Source organism: Typopeltis vanoorti, chromosome 1 (genome assembly GCF_054136105.1).
Source record: "Typopeltis vanoorti isolate ZY-2024b chromosome 1, IOZ_Tvanoo_1.0, whole genome shotgun sequence".
NCBI classification, from domain to species: domain Eukaryota; kingdom Metazoa; phylum Arthropoda; class Arachnida; order Uropygi; family Thelyphonidae; genus Typopeltis; species Typopeltis vanoorti.
The window spans coordinates 28037255-28062655 of record NC_143549.1 but is presented as its reverse complement, the minus strand read 5'-3'; the positions used below and the strand labels follow the sequence as shown (position 1 = coordinate 28062655).

The window sequence follows — 25401 nt, the reverse complement described above, 5'->3', positions numbered from 1 at the left end:
TCCAAACCCATGTGCTGCAACTTAAATATCAACTTATGTGGCACCCTGTTGAATGCCTTCACTAAATTCAAGAAAATAGTAGCATATGCTTTTCGTTCATCTACTGCTCTTGTAACTTTATTATAAAAGGCTAGCATACTACTAAAACAAGAGTGCCCCTTAACAAATCCATGTTGACTCTCACAGATAACATTACCCTCATTTGTCCAATGCTGTATTCGATTCCTCACTAATTTCTCCAAAATCTTAACTACTGATGACACACAAACTGGCCTATAATTAGTCTGCTTCCATCCTTATGCAATGGCACTATCTTACCTTCCTTCCATTCCCTGGGAAATTTTCCCGTAACCAGATTTTCCCATAGCCAGGTCAAAGGAGCTGTCAGTTCTTTAGCACATTCTCCCAAAACTCGTGGTGAAATACCATCCAGTCCTACAGCTTTTTTACTGACATCCAGAGTAGTCAGTATTTGGAACATACTCTCCTACTGCACCTCTAAACCTCAAACCTGCTCTATCCCTCTAGTATTAAAATTTACTCCTCCAGGATGAAATACTCCAAAAAAGTGTTCATTGAACAATTCCACTATATCCTCTGCATCAGTCACTCTATTCCCATTTCTATCCCACAATGTCATTCTTCCAGAATCATTTCTCCTCCTAAAGGCTACATAGCTAAAAAATTCCCTAGGATTTTCTTTGGATCTTTGGGCCAGTCTTTTCTCATATTCCAGTTTCGCCTTCCTTAGCATACTAATCACTCTCCTGGCCTGTGTCTTATAATCTTCATGCATCTGCTCTTGACCTGTCTCCTTATATCTCTTCCATAGCCTCTTTTTCATATGCAGTTCCTGGTTAATACTGTTTGTCATCCACTTTACACCAAATTGTTTCCTGTTCTTCACTTGTGGAATACAGCTTACTATTGCTGTTAACAAATATTCCTTCACAATTCTCCAAGCACTAATGATATCCCAGCCTTTCAATTCCTCCTTCCATGAAACTTCCCCAAGTTGATATCTAAAACTAGTATAATCACCTGCCTTATAATTCCACATACGTTTCTGTCTCTTTGATACTTCTGCATGTCTATTCATCTTCCAAGTCAAAACCACATGGCCACTCTCTCTCTCCAATTGGTGGTAGAGACATCATCTCAGTTATTATCAACTCTTCTGATGCTATGACCAAATCCAAAACTCTTGAACCTCTTGTTCCCTCTATTATATATTGCCTAAGACATTTGTCCCTCAAGAATTTTAGAAATTCCATTCTCTTATTGCTACGTGCATCTTCCTCTCATCCAATTTATACTGCTATAGTTAAAATCTCCCATAATCATTCTTCTTGCACTTGCCAAGCTCAACTGTCTAAACATCTCCTGGTTCAGAATCATTCAGAATCAACGAGAAATAAGTTATTTAATAATGTTTATTATTTATATTATTATTTAGGCCTCCATGGAGTCAAAAGACTCATCACAGGAGGTCCCTCCTAGGAAACACAAAGTCTATCATATCACTCCTTAAACTCATTGACCGTTCTCACTTTCACCACTCTATCAGGCAATGCATTCCACCATTCAACCACTCTCCATCCTCTTGCTCATAGTTTCCTTTCGTGACTTCTAGGGATGGCCCCCTTGTCATCACTCCTTCCTACTGTTCAACCAAGCGAAAGAACTCCCCAGTGTCAACCCTGTAACACCTCTCAACAGTTTAAAAGTCTCAATCATGTCACCTGTCCTTCTATCCACCAAACTCTGCAGTCCACATTCCCTCAGCCGATCCTCATAATAACTAACATTGTACAGTCCTGAAACCATCTTTGTTATCCACCTCTGTACCCTTTCCACAGTTAATTTATCCCCTTCAAATCCTGCAGACCAAATCTGAGAACAATAGTCTAAGTGTGGTCTGATCAGGGTCTTATACAACGGAATGATAACTTATCTCTGCAGGTCAGCGTCCTTCTCATTATTGCAGCAATCCTCTGTTTTACCTTTACCATCTTTGTAATATGTCCCCCGAATTTCAGGTTTCTATCAATCATTAACTTGTCACTCATTTCGGAAAATAATGTGATACAAAAAAATATCACAGCTAACATGCTACACACTGCTGCCACGGAGATCTGGATGATCAATGAAGCAGGTTCAATGTATTTGTCTTTGTGCAGGACCAATAGCCGGTACCACCATACAGCAGTCTACAGTGGAAGACAACTGATCTGCTGAAAAGTTTCACACATGTTCAATTGTCTTTCAAATCTTTCAAGTGAAGAACTTTGCTTTTCATCATGGTTTTCTGGTAACCCCAAGGTCAAAAGATTAGGTCTGGTGAATATGGTAGCCATGTCATAGAAAATGAGCAACATTACTCTATCCTCTGAAATATTGATGCAATAATTGTTGAATTTCATGTATGGGGAGGTGCTCCATTTTGCATCAAGACTTGTGTTCAGGCACCCTCTTTGATGCATTTGCAGGATGACATGTGCAGCAGTGACTATGGGGAGTCAGAACTAGTTGTTCAATAGATTTCTTAAAAAATTCCATCATTTGAGTCGACTATGCCACCCAGTTGATCAACTTTGAGATTCCTGTTCATATTTAATGCTTCACTTATGTAGGCATCCCTACATATAATTAATGTGTGAACTGGATGAACACAGTCATCTTTTTATCATAATCACTTCCATTACTGATTATATTTCTATCATTAACATAGTTGCATAACTTAGTCACTCTTACACACAGATTTGCACCTTTCCTCCCAATCTAATTTCCCTGACTCTGTATTAGGTCTCATACCAATAAATAATTTGGACTGTTGATACCAAATGCATTGAAGTGAAACCTACTCTCTTATATAAATCTCCTATTCCTTGAAACTTACTCCATACGTTCAAAAACTCAATCATCTTTCTACAAACTCTTATGCACTGAATCATTTGCTATCATAGTCTTTAATTCCATGTTATTATATCTATCTAGGTATAATAACATGGAATTACTGGATTCACTTTGTCAGTCTTCACTCTAGCTTCTAGAAAAAGCTAGAGTGAGAGAAGATATAAGAGAACTACTGGAAGTAGTCATTTCATATCCTCTCATGCTGTATTTATCACTAGACAAATCATTTGTTCTGAATTACCATCTCTTTACTTTTCTGATTTTCATTTACATTTGTTAAATTTTTGATTTTAGCACCCAGAAAACTTGAAGCAGTAACAATGTCCTCAGTCACATGCAGTGGAGCGCTCAGGATTTAATCTTGGGGGAGGGGCGAGTTCAGTAGACGATTTGAGAATACACACTATGCATTGCATACAACCTATGACTGAGCATCTACAGTGATCGCCAATACATGATACCCGTGATCTATGGCCCGGCTCAGGCAAACAAAATATCGCCAGAGCACTACTTCGTTCGCCTTGTGTTCACAACGCGTGATTCCCGAGAGCCTTCACAAAACCATGTTGCCACCTATAAAGAATCATATTCCCGACCACCAAAATCCTCAATTTTGTCTTTTACCAACTTTTCCAATATCTTAACCACCACTCCCTCCTCAAGATAACTTATAATTTCCTACTTCTGTCTTGGAACTTAATTTATGCAGTGGAACTATTCTGTCCTCTTTCCACTCCACTGGCACCTTTCCAAAACTGAGATAAAAATTTATTACACAGCTTGGTCAGAGGATATGCCAATTCCTGTACACACTCATACAAGCTGATATACCATCTAATCCTATGGCCATGCTTGCATTACAGTTTTGCAACACCCTAAACACTTCCAATTCATCAACCTCTATTCTCCCATCAAATAAGTCACATCTGGCACTGCAATATCATCATCTGGATGGTACACATTTGCAAAATGATAACTCAGTAACTCAACTATTTTGTTTGCATCTATTACCTCCCTACCATCACTTTTTAAAGTCACTCTTTAATAATCATTCCTTTTACTTACCTAATACAGAGAGAACTAAGATTTCTTTTAGTCTCATCAGCTAAGTCTTTCAAAATTAGCTTTGGCTTTTTTATTTTTTTTTAAACTATGCTTTGTACTGGTGATGGACATGCTGATTAGCTTTTACTTTATATTCCATCTACACTTTCTTTTTTAGCAATTCCTGCTTAATGATCTATTCATTCATCTAATTTCAACCTGATTTATTCTCCTGACTGAGCATATATACACTCTAATGTTACTTTTTTCAAACACTCTTGACAATTTCGCATGCATTTTCAACATCTATCCCTTCCAAATTTGTATGCCATGGCACCGTTGTAAGCCGACTCCTTAGCTTATCATAATCACCTGTTATATAATTTCACATATACAACTTTCTCTGCATGTCTAGCCAGTTTCTCAGGTGAAGACCACATGATCACTTTCCTGAAGAAGAGGTAGTATAGCTGGATTGATCACTGCAAAGTTCTCTACTGCTATGACTAGATCCAGCACTTTTGAACCTCGTGTTCCCTCCATTATATGCTGTCTCAGGTAATTATCTTAGTAGCAATATAAATTTCATTTCCTTCCTGCACCCATTCACCCTTTCAACCTATTCTCATGGTTGAAAGTCCCCATAATGATTACTTGACCTGATCATAATGCAAATTTACTAATGCTTGCTATCTACATCCTCCCTTATACCCAAGTAAGGCTTATAGCAACATCAACTATATATATATTTTGCGCTGAAAATATTATATCCCTTGCATTGTATCCCTATGACTATCATTCTCAGTCTATCAAGTTTAACTAATGTTTATTTACCTTTGGCCAAGTTGAGCTAACCAATGTCCAAAACATCTCTCTCATTCCAAATACAGTCATCCCCTGACTTACGTCCGGGTTCCGTTCCAGCCGGCAGGATGTAAGTCGAGTTGGATGTAAGTCGATACATTAAATCAACAGAGTTACAGGGGTTAGGGACTTAACCATAATAAGTATACTGTCATTTTAATTTTTGAACCTTATTATAAAACTGTACTGCCTGTGTAGCTCAGTGGATGTGGCGTTTGCACACCACGGTGCTTATCCACACAAAGGAAGACTTCTTGGTTTCGAATCTAGTCGGCGACTAGAAGAAATTTTTCTAAGCCTTTTTTCGAATGGTTCCCGAGTTAGTCGATCTCTGGCACGGGCAAGCGGGTTTTTTCTCTCAGAAACTCAGATTTTTCGTCCTGTAAACTCAAGAAAATCAACCGTAGAACTCGCATTATTTCAGACATTAAATACGAGTGTTAGGGTTAGGGACCACGAGATGGCGGCACTTGTTGAGCCATCTCTCTCTCTCTTCACTGCATGCCTGTTAATTAGTGATAGCCTTGGGCCAGCTATCTCTGATTGGGTACCAGTGGAGATTGAACTGCCCACTCAGTCTCCAAAAGTTAGATGGGACTAAATGGCCTCGCCTACTCCCTATATACGGGAATAAAAAGGCATTAGCTGATTTTTTATTAAAATTTTTTTTTTTTTATATAAACCTGTACTGTGTGTTACTGCCACTATAAAACAGGAGAATAATCACCCAAATCTACCTTCAAGATCACATCTTCATTCCTTCCCCGTGTGAATGATCAGGCTGTGGCTCTTCTGGTGTAACCTTTGTTTTTTTTTATGAAAATGTCCAATGTGCTTTGCTTATCCCTTTTCTTCTTTTCATCATAAATTTGTTCATAGCAAGCAAACGCATCATGTACTTTCGTTTCTATTATTAAGTAGCGTTCAACATTGCGTATTCAGCCATTTTGAGAACATTGCTAACTGCAAAGAACATTTCTGTAAGACCCTTCACTGTAAATTGTTTAATTACCTCTTCCTATTTCTCTTTTCTCTCTTCCTTTTCTCATTTTTCCTCTTCTGCAACAGTTGTTCCTTCAGTTCGACCAATTCTTCGTTGGTCAACTCTTCAGGGGAACTTTCTATGAGTTGAATTATGTCATCATTCACTTCGAGATTCAGATTGTTTGCTAGATCCACTATTACAAACCTCCAACATCATGCACAAACCTTTTTAATTTCTTTTTTCATATGCCGCTCATACATTGAGAGGTCACTTCGTCCCAAGCCACAGCAATATTTTTAATAGCATGATAAATATTGAATGTTTTCCAGAATTGCATGAGAGTCATGTCATTTCCTTCAGTAGCAGAAATCGCTTGTGAAAAAGTTCCAGATAATAAGCCTTAAACACTACAAGAACTCCCTGATACATCGGTTGGATCAGTGAAGTAGTGTTTGGAGGGAGAAACATGACCTTGAACTTGGTGAAGATCACCACTAGAAGACATATAAGATGGATAACCTGGGGCATTATCTAGAATTAATAAAATTTTAAATTCTACATTTTCTTTCACACAATAGCTTTTTATTTCACTCGCATAACAGTTGATTTAGTCATCCTCAAACAATTTTTGAGTCACCCACAACTTATTGCTCTGATAATGAACTGGGAGTATGCTTCCTAATGTTTTTGAAGATTCGTGGATTCTGACTGTGGCATATCACAAATGGTTTCAGTTTATATCCAACCATATTACCCATAACAGAATTGTAATAAGGGCATTAACAGCTTTGAAACTAGGTATAGATTTTAGCTTTTTGTGGATGAATGTCCGCTCAAGCATTTTTTTCCGAAACAAGGATATCTCATCCATATTAAATATTTGCTGTGGCAAATAATTTTCCTCCGTAATAATTTTATCCAATTTCTCCACAAACTCCTTGGCAGCCTTCTCATCGGAACTTGCAGATTCACCATACATTTTCACATTATGCAAAATGCTGCTTGAACTCATGCACCAACTGGAAGAAGCGTTGAATTCGTAGTCATAATCGGGCTCTGCTTTCTCCTTCAACATATTGAAGAGACTTAGCCTTAGCAGTTATGGTGAAGGGGTATGCGCTTTTGGTTCAGGTCCTCTATCCATGATGCAAGTAGCTTTTCCATATCTCCAATAGGACCTTGTTGCTTCATCATTATCGTCGATTTAATGGAAGCAGATCCTTTCACAGCCTCTATGATTTTATCTTTATTTTTCAAAATGATCGTCACTGTAGAATGAGACCATCTGAAGTCATGTGCGATTACATTGATGGGCTTACCAGCTTCATGTTGCTTTATAACTTGCAAAATGTTATTTATTTCATTATAGGATCAAGGACGTATCTTCGAAAGGACGTAACTCGAACTGACGTAAGTTGAGGGATGACTGTACATAAATTGCAATACCTGGGGATTTATATTCAACATCATGTGATTGATTACACTCACTTACCTAAAGGTTGCCTGTATCCACACTCAATGCATTCTCCCTCCTAAACATTCTAGTTCCCCAAACTCTGCACTTTCAAACTCTCACTGAATAACACTTTCACAAAATACCTGCCTCCATATCCTTTCAAATACAGACTTATAAGCTCTGGAATTGAATTGAATACATAGCTCTTCATTTCATCGCTATCATAACGTGGCAGCAGACTATTTTTACTTTTGCACTTATTTGCTTATAGTAGAAAGTCTTTCCCTCATACTACACTTTTCTCCTGCTAAATCACTAGTGCCAGCCAAAGTAATATCATATTTCACCTTTTCACCCACTGCATTTTAGAGTATCACTAGCATCTTTAATCTCGACTCCAAAGGAACAATTTTATCCACCTCAAACACTCCTCTATCCTGGAATCACCATACAAAAGCCAATCTTTATTCTCTTGCTTTTGCTCCTTCATACTTTGCTTGTCTATCCCCCCCCCCCATTTTGATTTTGTGTCATAACACATGTCAAGCATGTCTTCAACTATTCAATTATGTTTTGAGAGAACGCCACATAAATGTACTATCTCTCACCATCTGGTCATTTTTCATAATTTCATTCTTACTGTCACTCTTATTGCATGCATGTTTGCCACCAACCTTGCCATTCACAATTGTATTTTATTACATTAATGACATTTTTAAACCACCTATAAAATTAAAAAACATTATTATTATCATCATCATTACCCCAAGACCTCATGGAGTCAAAGACTCATCTTGGAGGTCCTTTTATCACGCACACACACACACAGCTCATCATACCATGCCTTGAACACATTCAAACTCCCTAAAGACACCACACTCTCAGGCAAGGCATTCCAATCATTTACAACTCTGCATGAAAAAAACCTGCCTCTCACTCCCCTACTTACACCCTCTTTATACAGTTTCCAGGGATGACCTCTGGTTCTCCCCGATCTCCCACTATTTTCTGTAGAACTTCTCCAGCACTGATCCTATAACAACCGCTTACCAACTTATAGGTCTCTATCATATCTCCCCTCTTCCTCCTGTCCACCAGACTCTGCAAATTACATCTTCTCAATCTTTCCTCATACTCGATATTCCAGAGGTCAGAAACTATCTTAGTCAATCGCCTTTGGACCCTTTCCAACATCTCTTCATCCTTCTGAAAACCAGGTGACCAAATCTGGGCACAGTAGTCCATGTGTGGCCTAATAAAAGCCTTATACAAAGGAACAAGAACCTACTTCTACACGTCAGTGTCCTCCACATCATTCCCAGAAGCCTTTGTGTTGTCTTCACAATTTTGGCTATGTATCTCCTAAATTTCAGATCCTTATCCACTATCACCTTCAGATCTCTTATTTCTTCCACCTCAAACAATATATCCTCACCAAGCATAAATTCTGCATCCCATCTTTGTTTTCAAAATTTTAAAACCTTACATTTTGCAACATTGAACTCACATCCCCATTTCCGTGCCCAATCGCTCAATTTATTCAAGTCTTCTTGTAAGGCCACAACATCTTCACTACTCTTCATGGTTCGTCCCAACTTTGCATCATCTGCAAACAACTGAGTATCTCCATCCAAATTTCACCTATATTGTTAATATACAAGTTAAACAGTAATGGACCCAAAACAGACCCCCGAGGCACTCCACTAGTGATTTTCCTTTTCCTGGATATCGCTCCCCCATACACAATACCTATCAGATAGTCAGTCTCCAATCCAATGCACTAATCTAATATCCAACCCCATCTGCTCTAGTTTGACTATCAATTTATCATGAGGTACTCTATCAAAAGCCTTTGCAAAATTTAAGTATATCACTGTGTATTATTTTTCTCTGTCCAAGGAAGCAGTCACTTTATTGTAATAAGTAAGTAGATTACTAAAACATGACCTCCCTTTAGCAAATCCATGCTGTCCATCAAAGATCATACCATTGTTGTCAACCCAACTGTGGATCCTAGTTCTCACAAGCTTCTCCAACAACTTAACCACAACACCTGACACACACAGATAGGCCTATAGTTTGATGCTTAAGTTCGATCACCTCCTTTATGAAGTGGCACAATCTTGCCCTCCTTAGGGACTTGACTGAGTGCAAGACTTCTATTAAAAAAATATATGTCAAGAAAGGTGCCATATCCCTAGCACATTCCTTCAGAATACGTGGTGATATATTATCAAGTCCCACAGCCTTATTTACATCTAGTTTACTCAACTCCCCAAACACCTCTTGCTCACTTACAGTCAGTGTCTGCTCCCCATCATCAACTGCTCTTAATCTCTCCATGAAGTCACATTCACAAGATTGAAAGACCTTTATGAATTGCTCATTAAGTATCTCCACCACACATTCTGCAACAGCTGTCTTTATACCATTTTCTCCTATCAATGTCATCCTTCCATATTCATTCTTTCTTTTGCTGGCTATATATCGAAATAACTCCTTAGGATTCTTTTTAGCTTCATTAGCTAACTGCTGTTCATGCTTGCTTCTCTTTAGCTACCCTCACCAACTAAGTCACCCTCCTTGCCTAGTCTTTGTAGACCTCATGGAATTGGTTATTTCCACTTCTCTTATGCTGCCTCCACAATGCCCTCTTTCTCTGTATCGCATGCTTAATCTCTTTATTCATCCATCTCACACCTACCTTATTTAGCCTTCTCACCCTTGGAATATTCAACTCTTAAGGATCCTGGAGTTTATTGTATCTATTGCATCTGTAACTCACCTTACATTGGTGGAACTTGATGTACAATCCCTATCCATAAAATCTAACTGATAAGCTTAGGTGTTGACGGTTATTCATGACTTATTTTTCATGGTATTAACAACCCTACACAATTTTATAAAAGAGATGTTTTATTAAAGCTCATGTTTTGCTGATTTTCAACTCAGCATCATCAGAGCACAACACACTTGTACACACGACAGTGAGTGAGTGAAACAATATAATTGCAAAAGACAAAAGATCTAAAGTCCTATTTTTGGTGCCCTCTAACGAAAAAAAAAAAAAAAAAAAGCTATGCAGGAGTTTTTCTTAGGATAACAGTCTCCCAAATTTTTGGCAAATTAATGCAACCATATTTTTTAAGGTTGGGAGAATTCTTCAAAGCTATTGCTGACTCAAAAAATAATCTTTCAGATCTATTACAACTCCTAAATAGCACATTCCTCCATCTAATCCTGTGTGAAGGAGTGTCCGAAGCGTGGTCTGCCAGTCCCGACTTGCCATAGTAATAGTAGCGAATGTATCTTTCATGTTCTTCCAGGCAGATGTTAACTGATCTTCCTGTTTGCCCATAATAGGCCAAGTCACAGTCACAAGGAACTTCATACACTCCTGAGTGTGCTAAAGGGTGAAGTTTATCCTTAGATGAGCAGATCAGAGTTGCCAGCTTGACATGAGGTTTGAAAGTGGTGTGAAGGCCATGTTTCAACAATATTTTGGCTATCTTTTCCGATGTACCTCTGATATAGGGAATAGAAATGGTCATGTTGTATTCTTGTGTATTAGGGGAGGGCAGAGTAATGGGCCTATGTAGCATTTTATCTATTTTGTAGGGATTGTAGATGTTGGCTAAGAACATATAGCGCAGATATTGGAGTTCTGTGGTCAGAGTTGTATCGTTAGAACAAATGGCTCTGGCTCTGAGTCTAAGTGTTTTTAAAATGCCATACTGTTGGACTGGATGATAATGTGATTGTTTATGTAGGTATCTTCCTGTGTGTGTAGGCTTTCTGTAAATAGAAAAAGATAGTGATCCATCTAAAAGGTGGGGGACTAATGTGTCAAGAAATGGTAAACAGTTATTTGTTTCTTTTTCTACTGTGAAGTGGATTTTGGGGTGCTGGCTGTTTAGGTAGGTGACAAAAGCATCCAAAGTGTCTTGTCCATGGGGTCAGATGGCAAACACATCAATTACATAGCGTAACCACACTTGTGGCTTGTATGTAGCTGTGGTAAGTACTTTATTTTCAAAGTGTTCCATGTAAAAATTTGCTAATGGGGGGGGGGACCCATAGCAGTACCATTAATCTGTTTGTAGAATTTTCCTCCCCATGTAAAGTAACCTGCATTCATGGTAAATTTGAATAATTCAAAAATATCAGGAAGAAATTTAGACTTGATTAATCAAGAGTGTCTGTAAGTGGTACATTGGTAAATAGGGAGGTGACATCGAAACTAACCATTATGTCTGAATTTTTCAGACATAATGTCAGGCCAATAGTTTTAATGGCTGACCAGTAACTTTAGCATAGCATGTAGATTGTAGCACATGCTTGTTTCCTTCTTTTTCGAGGGATGTCCAGAAAGTAAGTTCCGATGGGCTGTCAGAGAAACAAAAATATATACTTACAAAAGAAACTTTATTGGATATTAAAGTAGACATCTTTCACTACTTTTCTACATAATTTCCACCATTGTCCAGGCACTTTATCATAACAGGGCACCAAGATTTGTATACTGTAGAAGGTTGCCGCCTGTAATGTAAACCATATTGACTGCTTCTTTGACCTCATCATCGTCTTGAAACTGCCGACCACCAATGAAAGATTTCAGATGTTTGAACAGGTGAAAGTCACTTGGCACAAAGTCAGGACTATATGGGGATGGTGGAACTGTTCCCAGCTGAAGGTAGCGAGAAGTTGTGTTATGAATCAAAACACCGTCCCTGGTAAGCATGCCACGTCATTTATTTTGGATCATACGATGCAGTTTCTTAAGGGTTTGCATCGTGTTGATCGTGTTATATTCGTGTTGATTGTGGAGCCTTGACCCAAGAAGTCTACCAGAAAAATTCCTTGTCCGTCCCAAAACACAGTGCACATGATTCTTTGAGTGGAAACCACTGTCTTCAATTTTGTCTTGACTGTGGTCAGGACAAAATTGAAGAGGTGTTCCTCCACTCCATGATGAGGTGTTCCTCCACTCCATGGATTGTTGTTTGGATTCAGGGGTTGCATGTAACACCCAAGTCTCGTCCCCAGTGAGAAGGCTGCTCAGGAAAGCATTGCCATCCTCATGGTAGGGTGTCAAGAATTCCAACGCACTGCCCAGCCGATTCACTTTGTGTTGTTCTGTAAGCAACCTCGGCACCCAGCATGCACATAATTTCCGATAATTCAGTTTCTAACACAATTTCATGAAGACAGGAACATGAAATTTCTGGAAATTGCAGCAAGAGTAACGTCATAGTGAATTCCCTATTCTGTTGAATCTTTTCTTCAACTGAATGCACCAAATCGTCAGTCACTAAAGATGGTCACCCATTCTGTTCATCATTGTGCACACTTGTCCTTCCTTCATTAAAAAGTCTTAACCATCTTTGTACCACTGAATCACTCATTGTGTGTTCTCCATAAACCTCAATAATTTGCTGATGAATTTCAGCTGCTTTAACATTCCTCACATTCAAGAAATGGATAACTGACCTAATTTTACATGCAGCTAGTGATTCGATTTTCTTATACATTATAAACATACACCAAGAAGCGTACACACTGCGAGGATGTCTGAAAATGGCACAACACCTAGCTAAGGAATCAACAAGCTCAGTATGCATGTGCACCATTGAGATCGCAGCACTGCAGTGAAAATATTTAAAAACGAAACTTACTTTCTGGATGTCCCTCGTATGTGTATGCTCCAGATGATGTGGAGGGCGAAACGTTGAGTGATTTTTGGATTTATATTAAACTGAAATTTTACTCTAACATGGTAGTTTCCATAATTTTCATGATGAAAGAATAGTGCTGTTACCAATCCAGCTTCTCCTGAGTTACCATCACGAGGATGAAAAACACTGATAAACTGATCACTGAATAATTCAATTATATCCTCTGCATTAGTTACCAATCTGGCAGTGTCATCAACTAGCATTGTTCTCCCATAGTCATCTTCCCTTCTACCTGCCACATACTGAGAGAACTCACTATGATTTTTCTTAGCTTGATTGACTAATTTCTCATACTGCACTTTTGCTGTCTCAACCTTCCTGACCAACTCTTTGTACTCTTAATTAAATAATTACCAACATTCATCTTCGGCCGCCTCCACAGATCCTTCTTCCAGATTTCATGCTTAATCTCTTCATTCATCCATTTTACTCCTATCTTAGTCTTTTCACCTTTGGGATATACTCAGACACTATTGCTGCTGTTAAATAGCTCTTGATATATGTCCCCCACAGCATCTATATCCTCAGTCAACTCCTCTTTCCATGCTATAGCTCCCAGCTGTCGCCAAAGCTTTTCATGATCTCCCCAGCTTTATGATTCCACACATATCCATTCCTTCTTTACAGAGTTCTCATGTGACTGGCTGCAACTCGAGTGATCACTTCATGGTCACTCTTGCCAACTGGGGGAAGAATGGACACTCCATTCATAACCACATCCTCCGATGGTATAATCAGATCTAAGACTTAATCCACATGTGCCCTCCATTATTGTGCTGCCTAAGATTGTGTGTGGAAAGGCTTATGTGTCTGTCATACATGTTCATTAATTTTAAACGGTATAGATAAGAACACAGACTGATAAGAAAATAACTATTTATTAATTTATTGCTGGTATTTCACTGGTATTCTATCCAGCATTTTCAGAGCACAAAAAGCAGTTTAACAGTACATGAGACAACAACTCTGGTATAACAATATACAAATTTGCTTTAGCCAGTTCCAGTAAAAGCAAAGCTGTTCATCACTAGTCATTTTTTCTGTGCTTTTGTACCACTCATGAGCTGGCTGATCACCTTTCTTTTTTTATATGTCCTCCACAACATTTATTTATTTTTTAAAGCTTCTGCTTAATGATTCTACCCATCCCGCCTGATTTATTCAGATCATACTGGGTACAGAGTCTAATACTGCATTCCTCATTCTCTTAATCATTTATTATGCACTGCAAACATCATTCCCTAGCAATTTCTTATGCCACTGCACTGCTCTAAGCTATTCTCTAAATTTGGCATAATTACCAGTGAAACTTAACTGCAATTTCATATACTCCTATGAGTATATGAAATTGCAGTTTCATTCTTTAGAAAGTCAATTCCAAATCCATTAAAGTGCAGTCTGTTAGTCTTATATAAGTCCTTTTGTCCATTGAATTCATTTTATGTGTACATATTGCATAATCCTCCTGTACAACTTACTATATCCTGTATCTTACTGTTGTTGGATTCTGATTATGTAGAGATTAGAGTAATTATTATTTGGTTCAGAATCCAACATGATCTTCCATCACAAAGGCTAGACTTGTAAATATTATTTAATGTAAACAACTTATTTTACAAACTAATATTCATATAACTCCTTAATTTTGTCTAATAATTAATTAATCAAAGATATTAATAATGAAAAGACTGTATTAAATATTATTAAGCTATTTTATTTATTACTATGTTAATATTATAAGAGTTTGTATTTGATAATTTAACTGCACATTAATTGAAATGTAAATATTCCTTATTTATTCCTGTTTGTAAAGTTTAACGTTATGTAATAGCTCAATTTTATTATATTTTGTTTTGTTGTCATGGAAACGTATGTAAGTGAGCGAGCACGTTTTGGAACACCGTGTGAGGTTTATTGAAAAGAGTTTTAGAAAGAAATCACAAGAAGAATTGAGGCGGGAACAACGGATATAAAAAGGAAAGAATGCTGAAAATTAAGAAGGAAACAGAGAGAGAGAGAGAGGATTAGCATTAGGTTGGAATCGGGCATTCGGCATTCGGGAATCACAGTGCGATAATAGCGAGTCGGCAAGTCACTCGAGCAGCTAAATAAATTCTACTAGTCGAGAGGCGGTTAGCTAATAAGTTGTAGAATAACAATTATAGCTATGGAAGACAGCTGAGTGACTACTAAATAGACTAGCAATACTTGAGTTGAGATTTAATTTCAGGGCCGACCTTTCAAGGACACACAGAACCTTGAAGCAAAGCACGAAGTTACTAAAGAATAGTAGAGCTGTAAAGTTGAAGTATACCGATAGCTGTGTTTAGAATTGTAGTGTCTAAGAATTAATTGAATGCCAGAAAGGTGAACAACTGTGCATATAAAACCTCAAGTTAAGGAATTATTGTGTGTTGCCTTATTTCATGAGTGATCAGTAGTGCTTTATGCAACAACGTTTATTTATGTGTATTGTGACCGATGATTAATTCAGTTATTGCTTAGAAGAATTATTTTAATGAGTGCCGTATACTATTTAAGTGTTTACAGATATAAAAAGTGTTTAAGTATAAGTAGATGAAGAAGAAAAGAGCAACAGTAAGATTATTCCAACCTTAATATTACTGTACAGAGAAGTGTGCGAGTTTCATCTTAGAATTCCCTGATACTAACACTATTGCAGAGAATTAGCTGAAGTATCAAATTGGAAGTGTTTGTTTGTGAAGAGGTGTTACTGAAAATTTTATTGTATTAAGGAACTTTATTAAATAGCTAAAAGGAACTGTGAGAAGACTGTATTACAGATAACAGAATTACCATTGTCTGAGTTTGTATGACAGTATTATCAGAAAGGCTGAAGTGTTTATAATAACTTAATTGATGATTTGATCCTAAGTGTAAAATTTGTGATTTTAAAATTAAATGTTTGTTTTTGTTTATCTAAAGTTGTATTTTGCCTGAATCTCTTTTACTGCACCATTCATAAAATATTCGAACCAAAGCGGGTAAAATAAGCAAGTTAAATATCCTCGGCCAGTATATACAATATTAACACCTAAAAGGAGAGATAGTTGTGAGCTGGTTTTTCTTCAGTTCTTGAACTAATTCAGATATAAAGTGGCGCAGTCTTAAAATATAAATTTTCTCTATATTTGAATTAGAAATCAACTTATAACTTATCAGTTGTTTAAGAACATCATAGTGATTAACATGTTGGATCCAAGGTAAAGATTTAGAAGAAGTGGGATCCAACACTGTATCCTGTACAACTTACACAATTTGCAGTCATTGCTCTTTCTTAATGAAGCACTGTTATAATCACAACAGCCTAAAATCTTAAAGCAAATTCACTCTTCTTTTTTCAATTTCTCCAGAAAAATTTCATATCCTCTCTCATTACATACTTTCATCCTTTAAACCATTTGCACCTGCCACAAAAAAAAAAAAAAGCTTTCACTTTTTTCTCATTGCATTCTACAATACTTATATCTTTCATCTAATAATAAATTTATTCTCTGTTTTCAAATATCAGGCCATAAATTTTATTTAGAATACAAATATTTTTGATCACTGATAGCGTATCTTTATTCCATTATACATTATCTTTTAATATTAAGAGTACAACTAACTACTCAAATATCTTCAAAACATCTGACATGCTATGTGAGTTATGAGCTATAACTTATTTCCTTTGTTATATTTAAGTGAAATATTAACTTTATGAATGCTAAATACCTGGATATTTTAGTACCCATATTTCTTATTTCACTACTGTATTATTTGTTGAAATTTAAAAACAATTAAGCCATAAAAGTTGTAAGTTTTAGATATTCTCTTACCTTGGATGGCAACAGTGTGCTGTAAAACATCTATAGCTGCTTGACAAGGTTTTCGGGTTACTTCATCCTCTTTTAATGAAATACCATCATCACCAAGAAGAGCAGCCACACATTCCTGAGAACAGTCACAAATAGCTGGCAAATCATAACTGAAGAAAAAAAGTATTTATAACATTGATCATTATTAAAAAAAAATTATATCCTTGTATTAAAGAACTGTCAAATTCATGAAAGCAGATTTCAATCAAGTTATTATGAATATAATATTAAGATACTGACATATCTTTAGGAGCAAACAAAAATGTCAATGATGAAAAATTATGCAACTACACCCACTTTATGCATCAATCTTCTGGCTATTCCTTCTCATGTTTCTGTGCCAGTCAACTGACAGTGATTGATGGAATAAAAACAGCAGAAGAAATTAATGTATTGAATTTACTAACATTTCTCTGCATTTCTAACCAGCATCCTAAAAACACAAATTATAGCTGTAGTAAATTTAGCCAGTACTCAATTTTAGTTTTATTCCATGAATTCTGTACACAGTGGATAAGGTGTCACTGACCAAAACAGACGTACGTATGTGGTAGACTATAATTTTCATGTTCTTCTAGATGAATGTGAACCAAATGACCCACTACCTATAATAACAAAGGCCATATTTTAGTAAACTCCAGGATGTGGGAAAGCAGAGGATATTTATCTTTGGAATATTCTAGGAAGGAATGTGATTTCCAAACTGGAAAGAAACTTCAATGTTGATTAAGTGAAAAAGTCTGTTCTTTTCTGATACTTCACATATGGAATGGAAATTTTGGAAGCCTCTTCTAGAAAATAATTTGGGTGAAAGCCATAATTATTTTCTAGAAGAATATAATTATGCCTTTTCTGCCTATAACAATTTCTGCAACCCACAAATCTTCAACCTGTTCTCATAAGGTTCATTCCATAGACCTGCTATCATCTTGGTCACTCGCCTCTCGATCCTCTCCACCTCCTCCCCATCTACAAGAAACCCAGGTGACCAAATCTGGGCACAGTAGATGGCGTCTTATCAAGGCTCGATACAAAGGAACAAGAACTTGCTTGTCTCTGCTCGTCAATATATTTTTTAGCAGCCAAGTGATTTGTGATGAGCTGATTTAGCCACTTCTGCAATGTGCCCCCCCTAAACTTCAACTCCCTATCCACCAACACTCCCAAATCCCTGCCCTCATCAATCTCCTGGAGTACCATTCCACCAATGTGGTATACTGCTGCTAATCTTTTCACCCCAAAATACATAACCTTACATTTTGCCACATTAAATTGACATCCATTCTTCTTAGCCCAGTCCTCCAATCTATCCAAATCATCCTGCAAAATTCCGACATCATCTGCATTCACTATTGCCCTACCTAACTTTGCATCATCAGCAAACAAATGAACTGTTCCTCTCAGATACTTTCCTCTATCGTTAATGAACAAATTAAATAGTAGTGATCCAAGAACAGAACCTTGTGCCACACCACTAGTCACAGGCAGTCTTTTGGACTCTACTTCTGAATAAACTACTCTCTGATATCTCTCCATCAAACACCCACCTATCCATCCCCATATGTTGCAGTTTATGGATTAGAATTCCGTGTGGTATCCAGTCAAAGGCTTTAGCCAGGTCCAGCAGTATCACTGTAAACCCATTACCCCTATCCAGTTCAGCAGTCACTGTGTTATAAAACTTGAGCAAGTTACTGCAGCATGATCTACCCTTCACAAAACCATGCTGTCCCCAAAACAGTATCTCATTTTCATCAATCCATTCCTGTATTTTACTCTTGACAACTTTCTCCAAGACCTTGACAACAACTCCTGATATGCTGATCGGTCAATAATTTGCAACAACTGTCTTGGATCCTCCTTTATGCAGTGGAACTATTTTCCTCTCTTTCCACCCCTTCAGGACCAAACAAGATCCGAGACTCAGACTGAACAATATGGTCAAGGGCACTGACAATTCTTTAGTTGCTTCACGTAAGATCCGTGCTGGTATACCATCCAATCCCACAGATGTATTTACATTAAGGTTTTGTAATAGAATATTCACCTCCACTTCTTTCACCACAATTCCCGTATAAACTAATGTTTCCTTCAATGTCACCACCTGGATGATATACTCTTGCAAAGTGCTCACTCAGTAATTCCACTATATCAACTGATTCAGTGGCCTCCCTACTATCGGCATTCCTTAAAATCATTCTGCCGTATACAGTTTTTTTTTTACTTGCAGCATATCGAAAAAACTGTTTGGGATTTTCTTTAGCTTGCATGGCTAATTTCCTTTCATAATCCCCTTCTGCTTTTCTTACCACACTCATCACCCTTCTGGCCTGAGCTTTATACCATTCGTGAGCATGCAGGTCACCTTTCTGCTTAAATTCCCTCCACAGTTGTTTCTTTTTTTGCAGCTCAAGCTTAATGGTGTTATTCATCCATTTAACCCCTACTTCATTTACTATTCAGATTCTAGGTATAGAGTCAGCCATTACCTCCTGCAAATGCTCCTTGACCACTTCCCATGCACTATCAACATCCAGTCCTCACAGTTTTACATGCCAGGGCACTGAACCAAGCAATCTCCTAAGCTTTTCATATTTACCAGTGGTAATTCCACATGTACCCGGTCTTAATCAAAAATTTCACACATTTAGCCACCTCCCAGGTTAGGACCTTATGATCACTTTCACCAATTGGTGGCAACATGGTCATATTCATTACAGTCAAGTTCTCAGATACTATTATTAAGTCAAGCGATCTCGAACCCCTTGTATTTTCCACATGCTGTCTCAGAAAGCTATCCATTAGTAACTGAATAAAATCCAGTTCCTTCCTCACATGTGTCCTCTCCTCCTTCCAATCAATGTTACTCTAGTTGAAATCCCCCATAATAATTACCCTCCTTCCACTCATTACATCAATTTGTTTATGCATACTATCTCCACCATCTATTCCATCACCTGGTCTATAGCAGCATCCAACTATATATATCCACTTCTGCTAGTCTCAATCTAACACCAAATAGCCTCAAATGAGCTCATTTCACTATCCTGCAATTTAACTTCTATTCTCCTTGGCTGCAGTTCATCAGCTATCATCAATAACACTCCTCCCCCCATTTTATTCTCTCTGTCCCTCCTGAGCACACTATACCCTTCACAGTCTATCCTGCTAACTATATCATCTTCTGTCAGCCATGTTTCACTAATTCCAATAACCTGTGGCCAGGAAGAGCCAACCAAGGCCAAAAATTCTTCCTTCTTGTTCCTAATACTCCTGGCATTAGTATACATGAAATGCAGAGGTTCATTTGTCCCACCCCTATCTTGATGCATTATACTAACTATCCCATTCTGATCTCTTGTCCTTCGTACTAGCTCAGGCACATTATATACATTCTTACACTCAACTGCCTCACTGATGCCTACATATTCTCTCCCCCCCCCCTTAATGGTTCTTGTTTCCCTGATTTTGCACATCCGCTTTCACTTCATTAAGCAACACTTTTTCCAGTCTCCGCAGACCAAATCCATTCAGATGCAAGCCATCAATCTTGTACAAATCCTTTCGCCCATCAAACTCACTCCACATCTTCTGCTTAACCTGCACATAGAGTCATTTGCAATTATGGTCCCCTTCTAAACTCTTCTCTGCCATACTGCGGCAACAGACTCACTATCTTCAATTCATTAAATATGAACAACGCTTTGATAAAGATCAGTTCATTATTTAAAAGAGAACCAAAAGAGAACAGTTTATTTGGACAATGAACTAAAATAACATATTTCTGACAAGAGTGATCGATGATTAACGTATTTGCCAGTATGGGTCATTTTTCTGTATACAGAAAAACTGCCCATGGCCATTAGGTTATCAGGAGATGAGAGCATCCAGAAATGGAAGACAACCATTTTCTTCTATTTTATGGGTAAATTTAATTATAGGGTGTACTGAATTAATTTTCTCCAGAAATTAATGAATCTCTCCAACAAGGAAGAGTTGCAGACAACAAATACATCAATATATATATATACCAAACAGAAAACAGAAGACTTAAGAGGAAAAAAAATATTAAGAATATGTTGTACAAAATGCTCCGTATAAAAATCTGCTAGAGTTGGAGGAATAGGAGTTCCTATAGCAGTTCTTTCTGTTTATAAAGTTTTTGTCAAGTAAAATAGCCTGCATTTATGGAAAAATTGAATAATTTCACAATATCAGGAGGAAAATCATTATGTAATATACTTTCTACTGTATCATCAGGAGGAATGTTTGTGAAGAGCAAAACTACATCAAAACTAATTAAAAAATGTTCGCTGTAAACATATTCCTGAAAGTTTATTCTTGAAATCCTCTGAATTTTTAATAAAGGAAGATGAATTTCCAGTAAATAAGGAGAGAGAGAGACTCTTAGATATTTTGAGAGTTTATAGGTCAGACAGCCTACACAATTTACAATCAGTCTTAAAGTAAGATTTTCTTTATGAATCTTAGGAAAACAAAGATGGGGAGGGTTGGCATGATGAATTCTAAATTTTTTGAATATGTTCATCCCAAAAATGAACTTTGTCTAAGATTAAGTTTGCTAATATGTGATCAAGTCGGATCTCTGGAGATGCATTTATATGGAATAATCCCAAGGCAAAACAGTATGTTTTCTAAAATAGTTATCATGAACCTCATCTGCATGGACTTTGTCAATTTGATTATAACTATATTCTAATTGCTCTTCAGCAATGAGAGAGCTAAAACTTTGTTTTTAGATAGATTGCTATGAAGAGATAGATTTAAATAGAATATGCTGCTTGAAAATGAATTTTACTAGCAATTCAATAATAATCTACTGGGCAAAGTTCAATCTTTGGCTGAAGACACTAGCACAAAAGAGTTCATGCTATGCATCCCTGACTTTATAGTCTTCCTAAGATGTATAAGGTAAATGTTCCTTTAAGACCTTTTTGTAAAGATATCAGAAGCATAATAGATGAAGTTAGACTAAATTCAATGTTGGGTACCTTAGGTTCACTGTTCCCATACTCACTAGCGTCCCTGCGAGTTTGCATCAGGAATATGTATTTGTACCTACAGAGATATAAGCTATATAGTCAGGGCCGGCGGAAGCGGCGCCTGACTATATAGCTTATATCTCCGTAGGATGCGGGTGCCACCACCAGGACACAGTTTATACGTTCATTTTTAAGAAACAAAATTTTTATAAAAACAAAAAATTCTTAGAATGATCAATATTAAAATAAATAAGGCTGGATACAGCGAATAAAAATTTTAAAAAATTGTATATTGCCGCCTCTTTGATCAGCTGGCTGTTTACAATTTTGCAGCGAGAGCAGGCTAAACTTGCCTGCAGAATGTTGTGTCTACTGCAGTCTATCTAAAGTGAAACGGTGAATGGTTTTTATGCGCGAATTTTCGTACAAAACATTTTAGTTAGCCAGTCATGTGGTACGCATCTCAGTAGGCTACTGAGAGCAGCACAGTGCGGATTATTATTTCGTCTCTCTGTCATGTTGTGTAATAATTTCCTGTGGGTATAAAATAGAAATGGAATCAAATATTTAAAAAAAAGTTATCCGGTGCACAAAATCGCAAACGTCATGCTGCGAAAGAAGCAGTTATTAAGAAACAAACTGGGGCTCTTAATAAATTTGTTAACATATTAAAATATTCTGATGCAGATTGTAACCAACTCGATACATCAGAAATCAGAGTTGAAGAACCATGCATATCATAAAGTTTGCATGAAAGTACTATTGCAACTATTGAACAAGATAACAAGATGCATGATTTAAGTGAAAAACAGTTAGGAGAAGATTTAGTTGTAGTTGACCACGAAACTAACACATTGTTAGTCTCTGTAAATTTAGAAGATCCAGGTGAATGGGGAAATATTGATGAAAAATTACAAGTTGTTTTAATTGAAATGGGGCCTGTTCAAAAGAAAATTATAACATATCCCAGAGATACATATGGTTGTAAATTTGGTGACACGTATTATAATAGAAAAATGGAAAATGGGGAGCTCGCGTGCCAAGAACATGGCTCATTTATTCAAAAAATTTTAATTCTGTTTTTTGCTTTTGTTGCAAACTTTTTGCACCTACTGAATCAAGTAGTCTTGTAGAAGGTTATAACGATTGGAGAAATGTAAGTACAACTTTGCATAGACATGAGACCAGTTTAACTCACATGAAAAATTTCTTAAAATGGAAGGAGCTTGATAAAAATTTAATAATCAAAACTACTATTGATTGCCAGACTCAAAGCATGTATGAAATGGAAAAGAAACATTGGACGAGTGTTTTAGAATATCTGATTGAAATTATAAAATTCCTTGGTAGCCAAAATTTAGCTTTTCACGGATCATCTGATAAATTATATGAAAGGAATATCAGCAATTTTTTAAAATTAGTCGAACTGTTTGCGAAGTTTGATCCCATTATGGAAAAATGGGATCAAACATTGAAACAATAGAGTACACTATTTGAGTAAAGACAGACAAAATGAAATATTGGAAACTTTTAGTTACAGAATCAGAGATACAATTTTATTATCAATTCGAAAATCTAAATATTATTCCATAATTTTAGACTGCACACCTGATGCAAGTAAAACAGAACAAATGACCATTATTATTCACTTTGTTTCCTGTGACAATGGAATTGTCAAGATCAGGAAAAACTTATTAGGTTTCGTAGATATATCAGATTCCACAGGACTTGGTTTATGTGCAACAATAATGGACCAACTGGAAAAATGGAACATCCCCCATTGAAGACATGCAAGGTCAAGGGTATGACAATGTGGCAAATATGAAAGGAAAAAAAATATGGGCTCCAAAATTTCCTTTTGAACAAAAATCTGAGCTTTTTACGTGCTATGTGCTGCTCATACTCTAAATTTAATCATTAACGATGCAGCCAAAGTGAATGCAGATATAATTAGTTTCTTTGCAATTATTCAAGAAATATACAATTTCTTTTCATTCTCTTACAAACATTGGGCAAATCTTTTAAAGTTCGTAAAAAAATTGACATTGAAACAGCCATTCAAAACGCGATGGAAAAGTAAAATTAATGCAATCTGCCCTCTACGATATCAGTTAGGAGAAATTTACAGTGCACTTTTTGAAATTTTAAATAATGAAAATTTTAATAAAGAAACTCAGCATGAAGCACAAACATTATGTGCTAAAATAAAGGACTACAAATTTATTTGCTCTCTTATAACTTGGCATGATTTACTTAACAGAATAAACCTGCGAGTAAAATGCTTCAAGACAAAAATATGAACATTACACTTGCTTTACAATCTATCGAAAACTTAAAAATATTCTTACAAGAGTATCAATCAGATACAAATTTTAAAGAAGTTCTAAAAACGGCAAAAGAACTGAGTGAAAAGGTGGATAGAGAACAAGAATTTAAAACTGGTACGGAAGTTCGACGACAAAAGAAGACAACAATTTGACTATGAGCATCATGATGAAACGCCACAAGACGTTGCAATGTGTTCGTTAATGGAATGTTTTGAACAACTAACAACATATTATGATAATTTCAATTTCTTGTATAGATTACTACAAATTACTAACGAAGATTTACAAAAAAATTGTGACGATTTAGAGATTCTCTTGAAGGACGGGCGACAATAAAGACATAAGTGCAATAGAACTATATGAGTTATGTGCTTTTTGGGATATTTTTCGGAAGGATAATTTAAATATTCAAAACCCTTTCGATATTCTTAATTTTATTGTGTCCAATAATGTATCTTTCCCTAACTTTTCAATTACTTTAAGAATACTATTAATCTTACCTGTTAGTGTAGCGAGCGGTGAACATTCATTTTCCAAGTTGAAATTGATTAAAATCTACTTAAGAACAAGTATGTCACAAAAAAGCTTGTTAGTTTGGTTTGGCGTTAATAGCTATTGAAAATGATATAAGTGCGGAATTAGATGTTAAGACCATTATTTCTAATTTTGTGAATATGAAATCAAAAACCCTAAAGTTTTAACTAAAAAAATTTCACGTATATTTATGTAATTTAATTTATTTTCTGTTATTCTGTAGACATGATATTTTTTGAATACTTATATTAAATGTTCTAATTATTTCTGAATTCTTTTATTTTCTCATCACTCTTGAGTTTCTTTTATTTTCTTAAAAGATAGTTCCACTTATAAAAATGATGAAAAAATTTTCGCAAGTTACTAAGAATTTACTAACTTGTAAAATGAAAGAATTTTTTAAACTTTAGTACAAATAAATTTTAACTTTAATTAAAATTCATTTTAATTTTGTTAGTGATTCGGGTCGGTGAAAAGTTGATTACAATCATCCCTGTATGATTGTAATCAACGATTAAAGTGAAGTGGCTTTGTCAAAATTTACTTTAACATTTAAGAATTTTTTGAATATTCAGGTTTTTAACGATTATCCTGCCTAGTCAACACCCCCAGTTCATTACATTTAGCGAACCAATGTGCGGCTGTTCTGTCAAAATTTA

The 25401-nt window shown here is 36.4% G+C and overlaps 1 protein-coding gene across 7 annotated transcripts in view; it reads right to left on the bottom strand.

The window, feature by feature from the left end:
* LOC150109855 (histone deacetylase 4-like) overlaps window positions 1-25401 on the bottom strand; it is a 579471-nt gene that overhangs the window by 22608 nt on the left and 531462 nt on the right. For all 7 annotated transcript variants that reach the window (XM_090397008.1, XM_090397036.1, XM_090397014.1 and 4 more), the window contains one exon: window positions 16840-16988. In XM_090397008.1, coding sequence (XP_090253134.1) covers window positions 16840-16988 — 149 coding nt within the window. The remainder of the gene's footprint in view (window positions 1-16839; window positions 16989-25401) is intronic.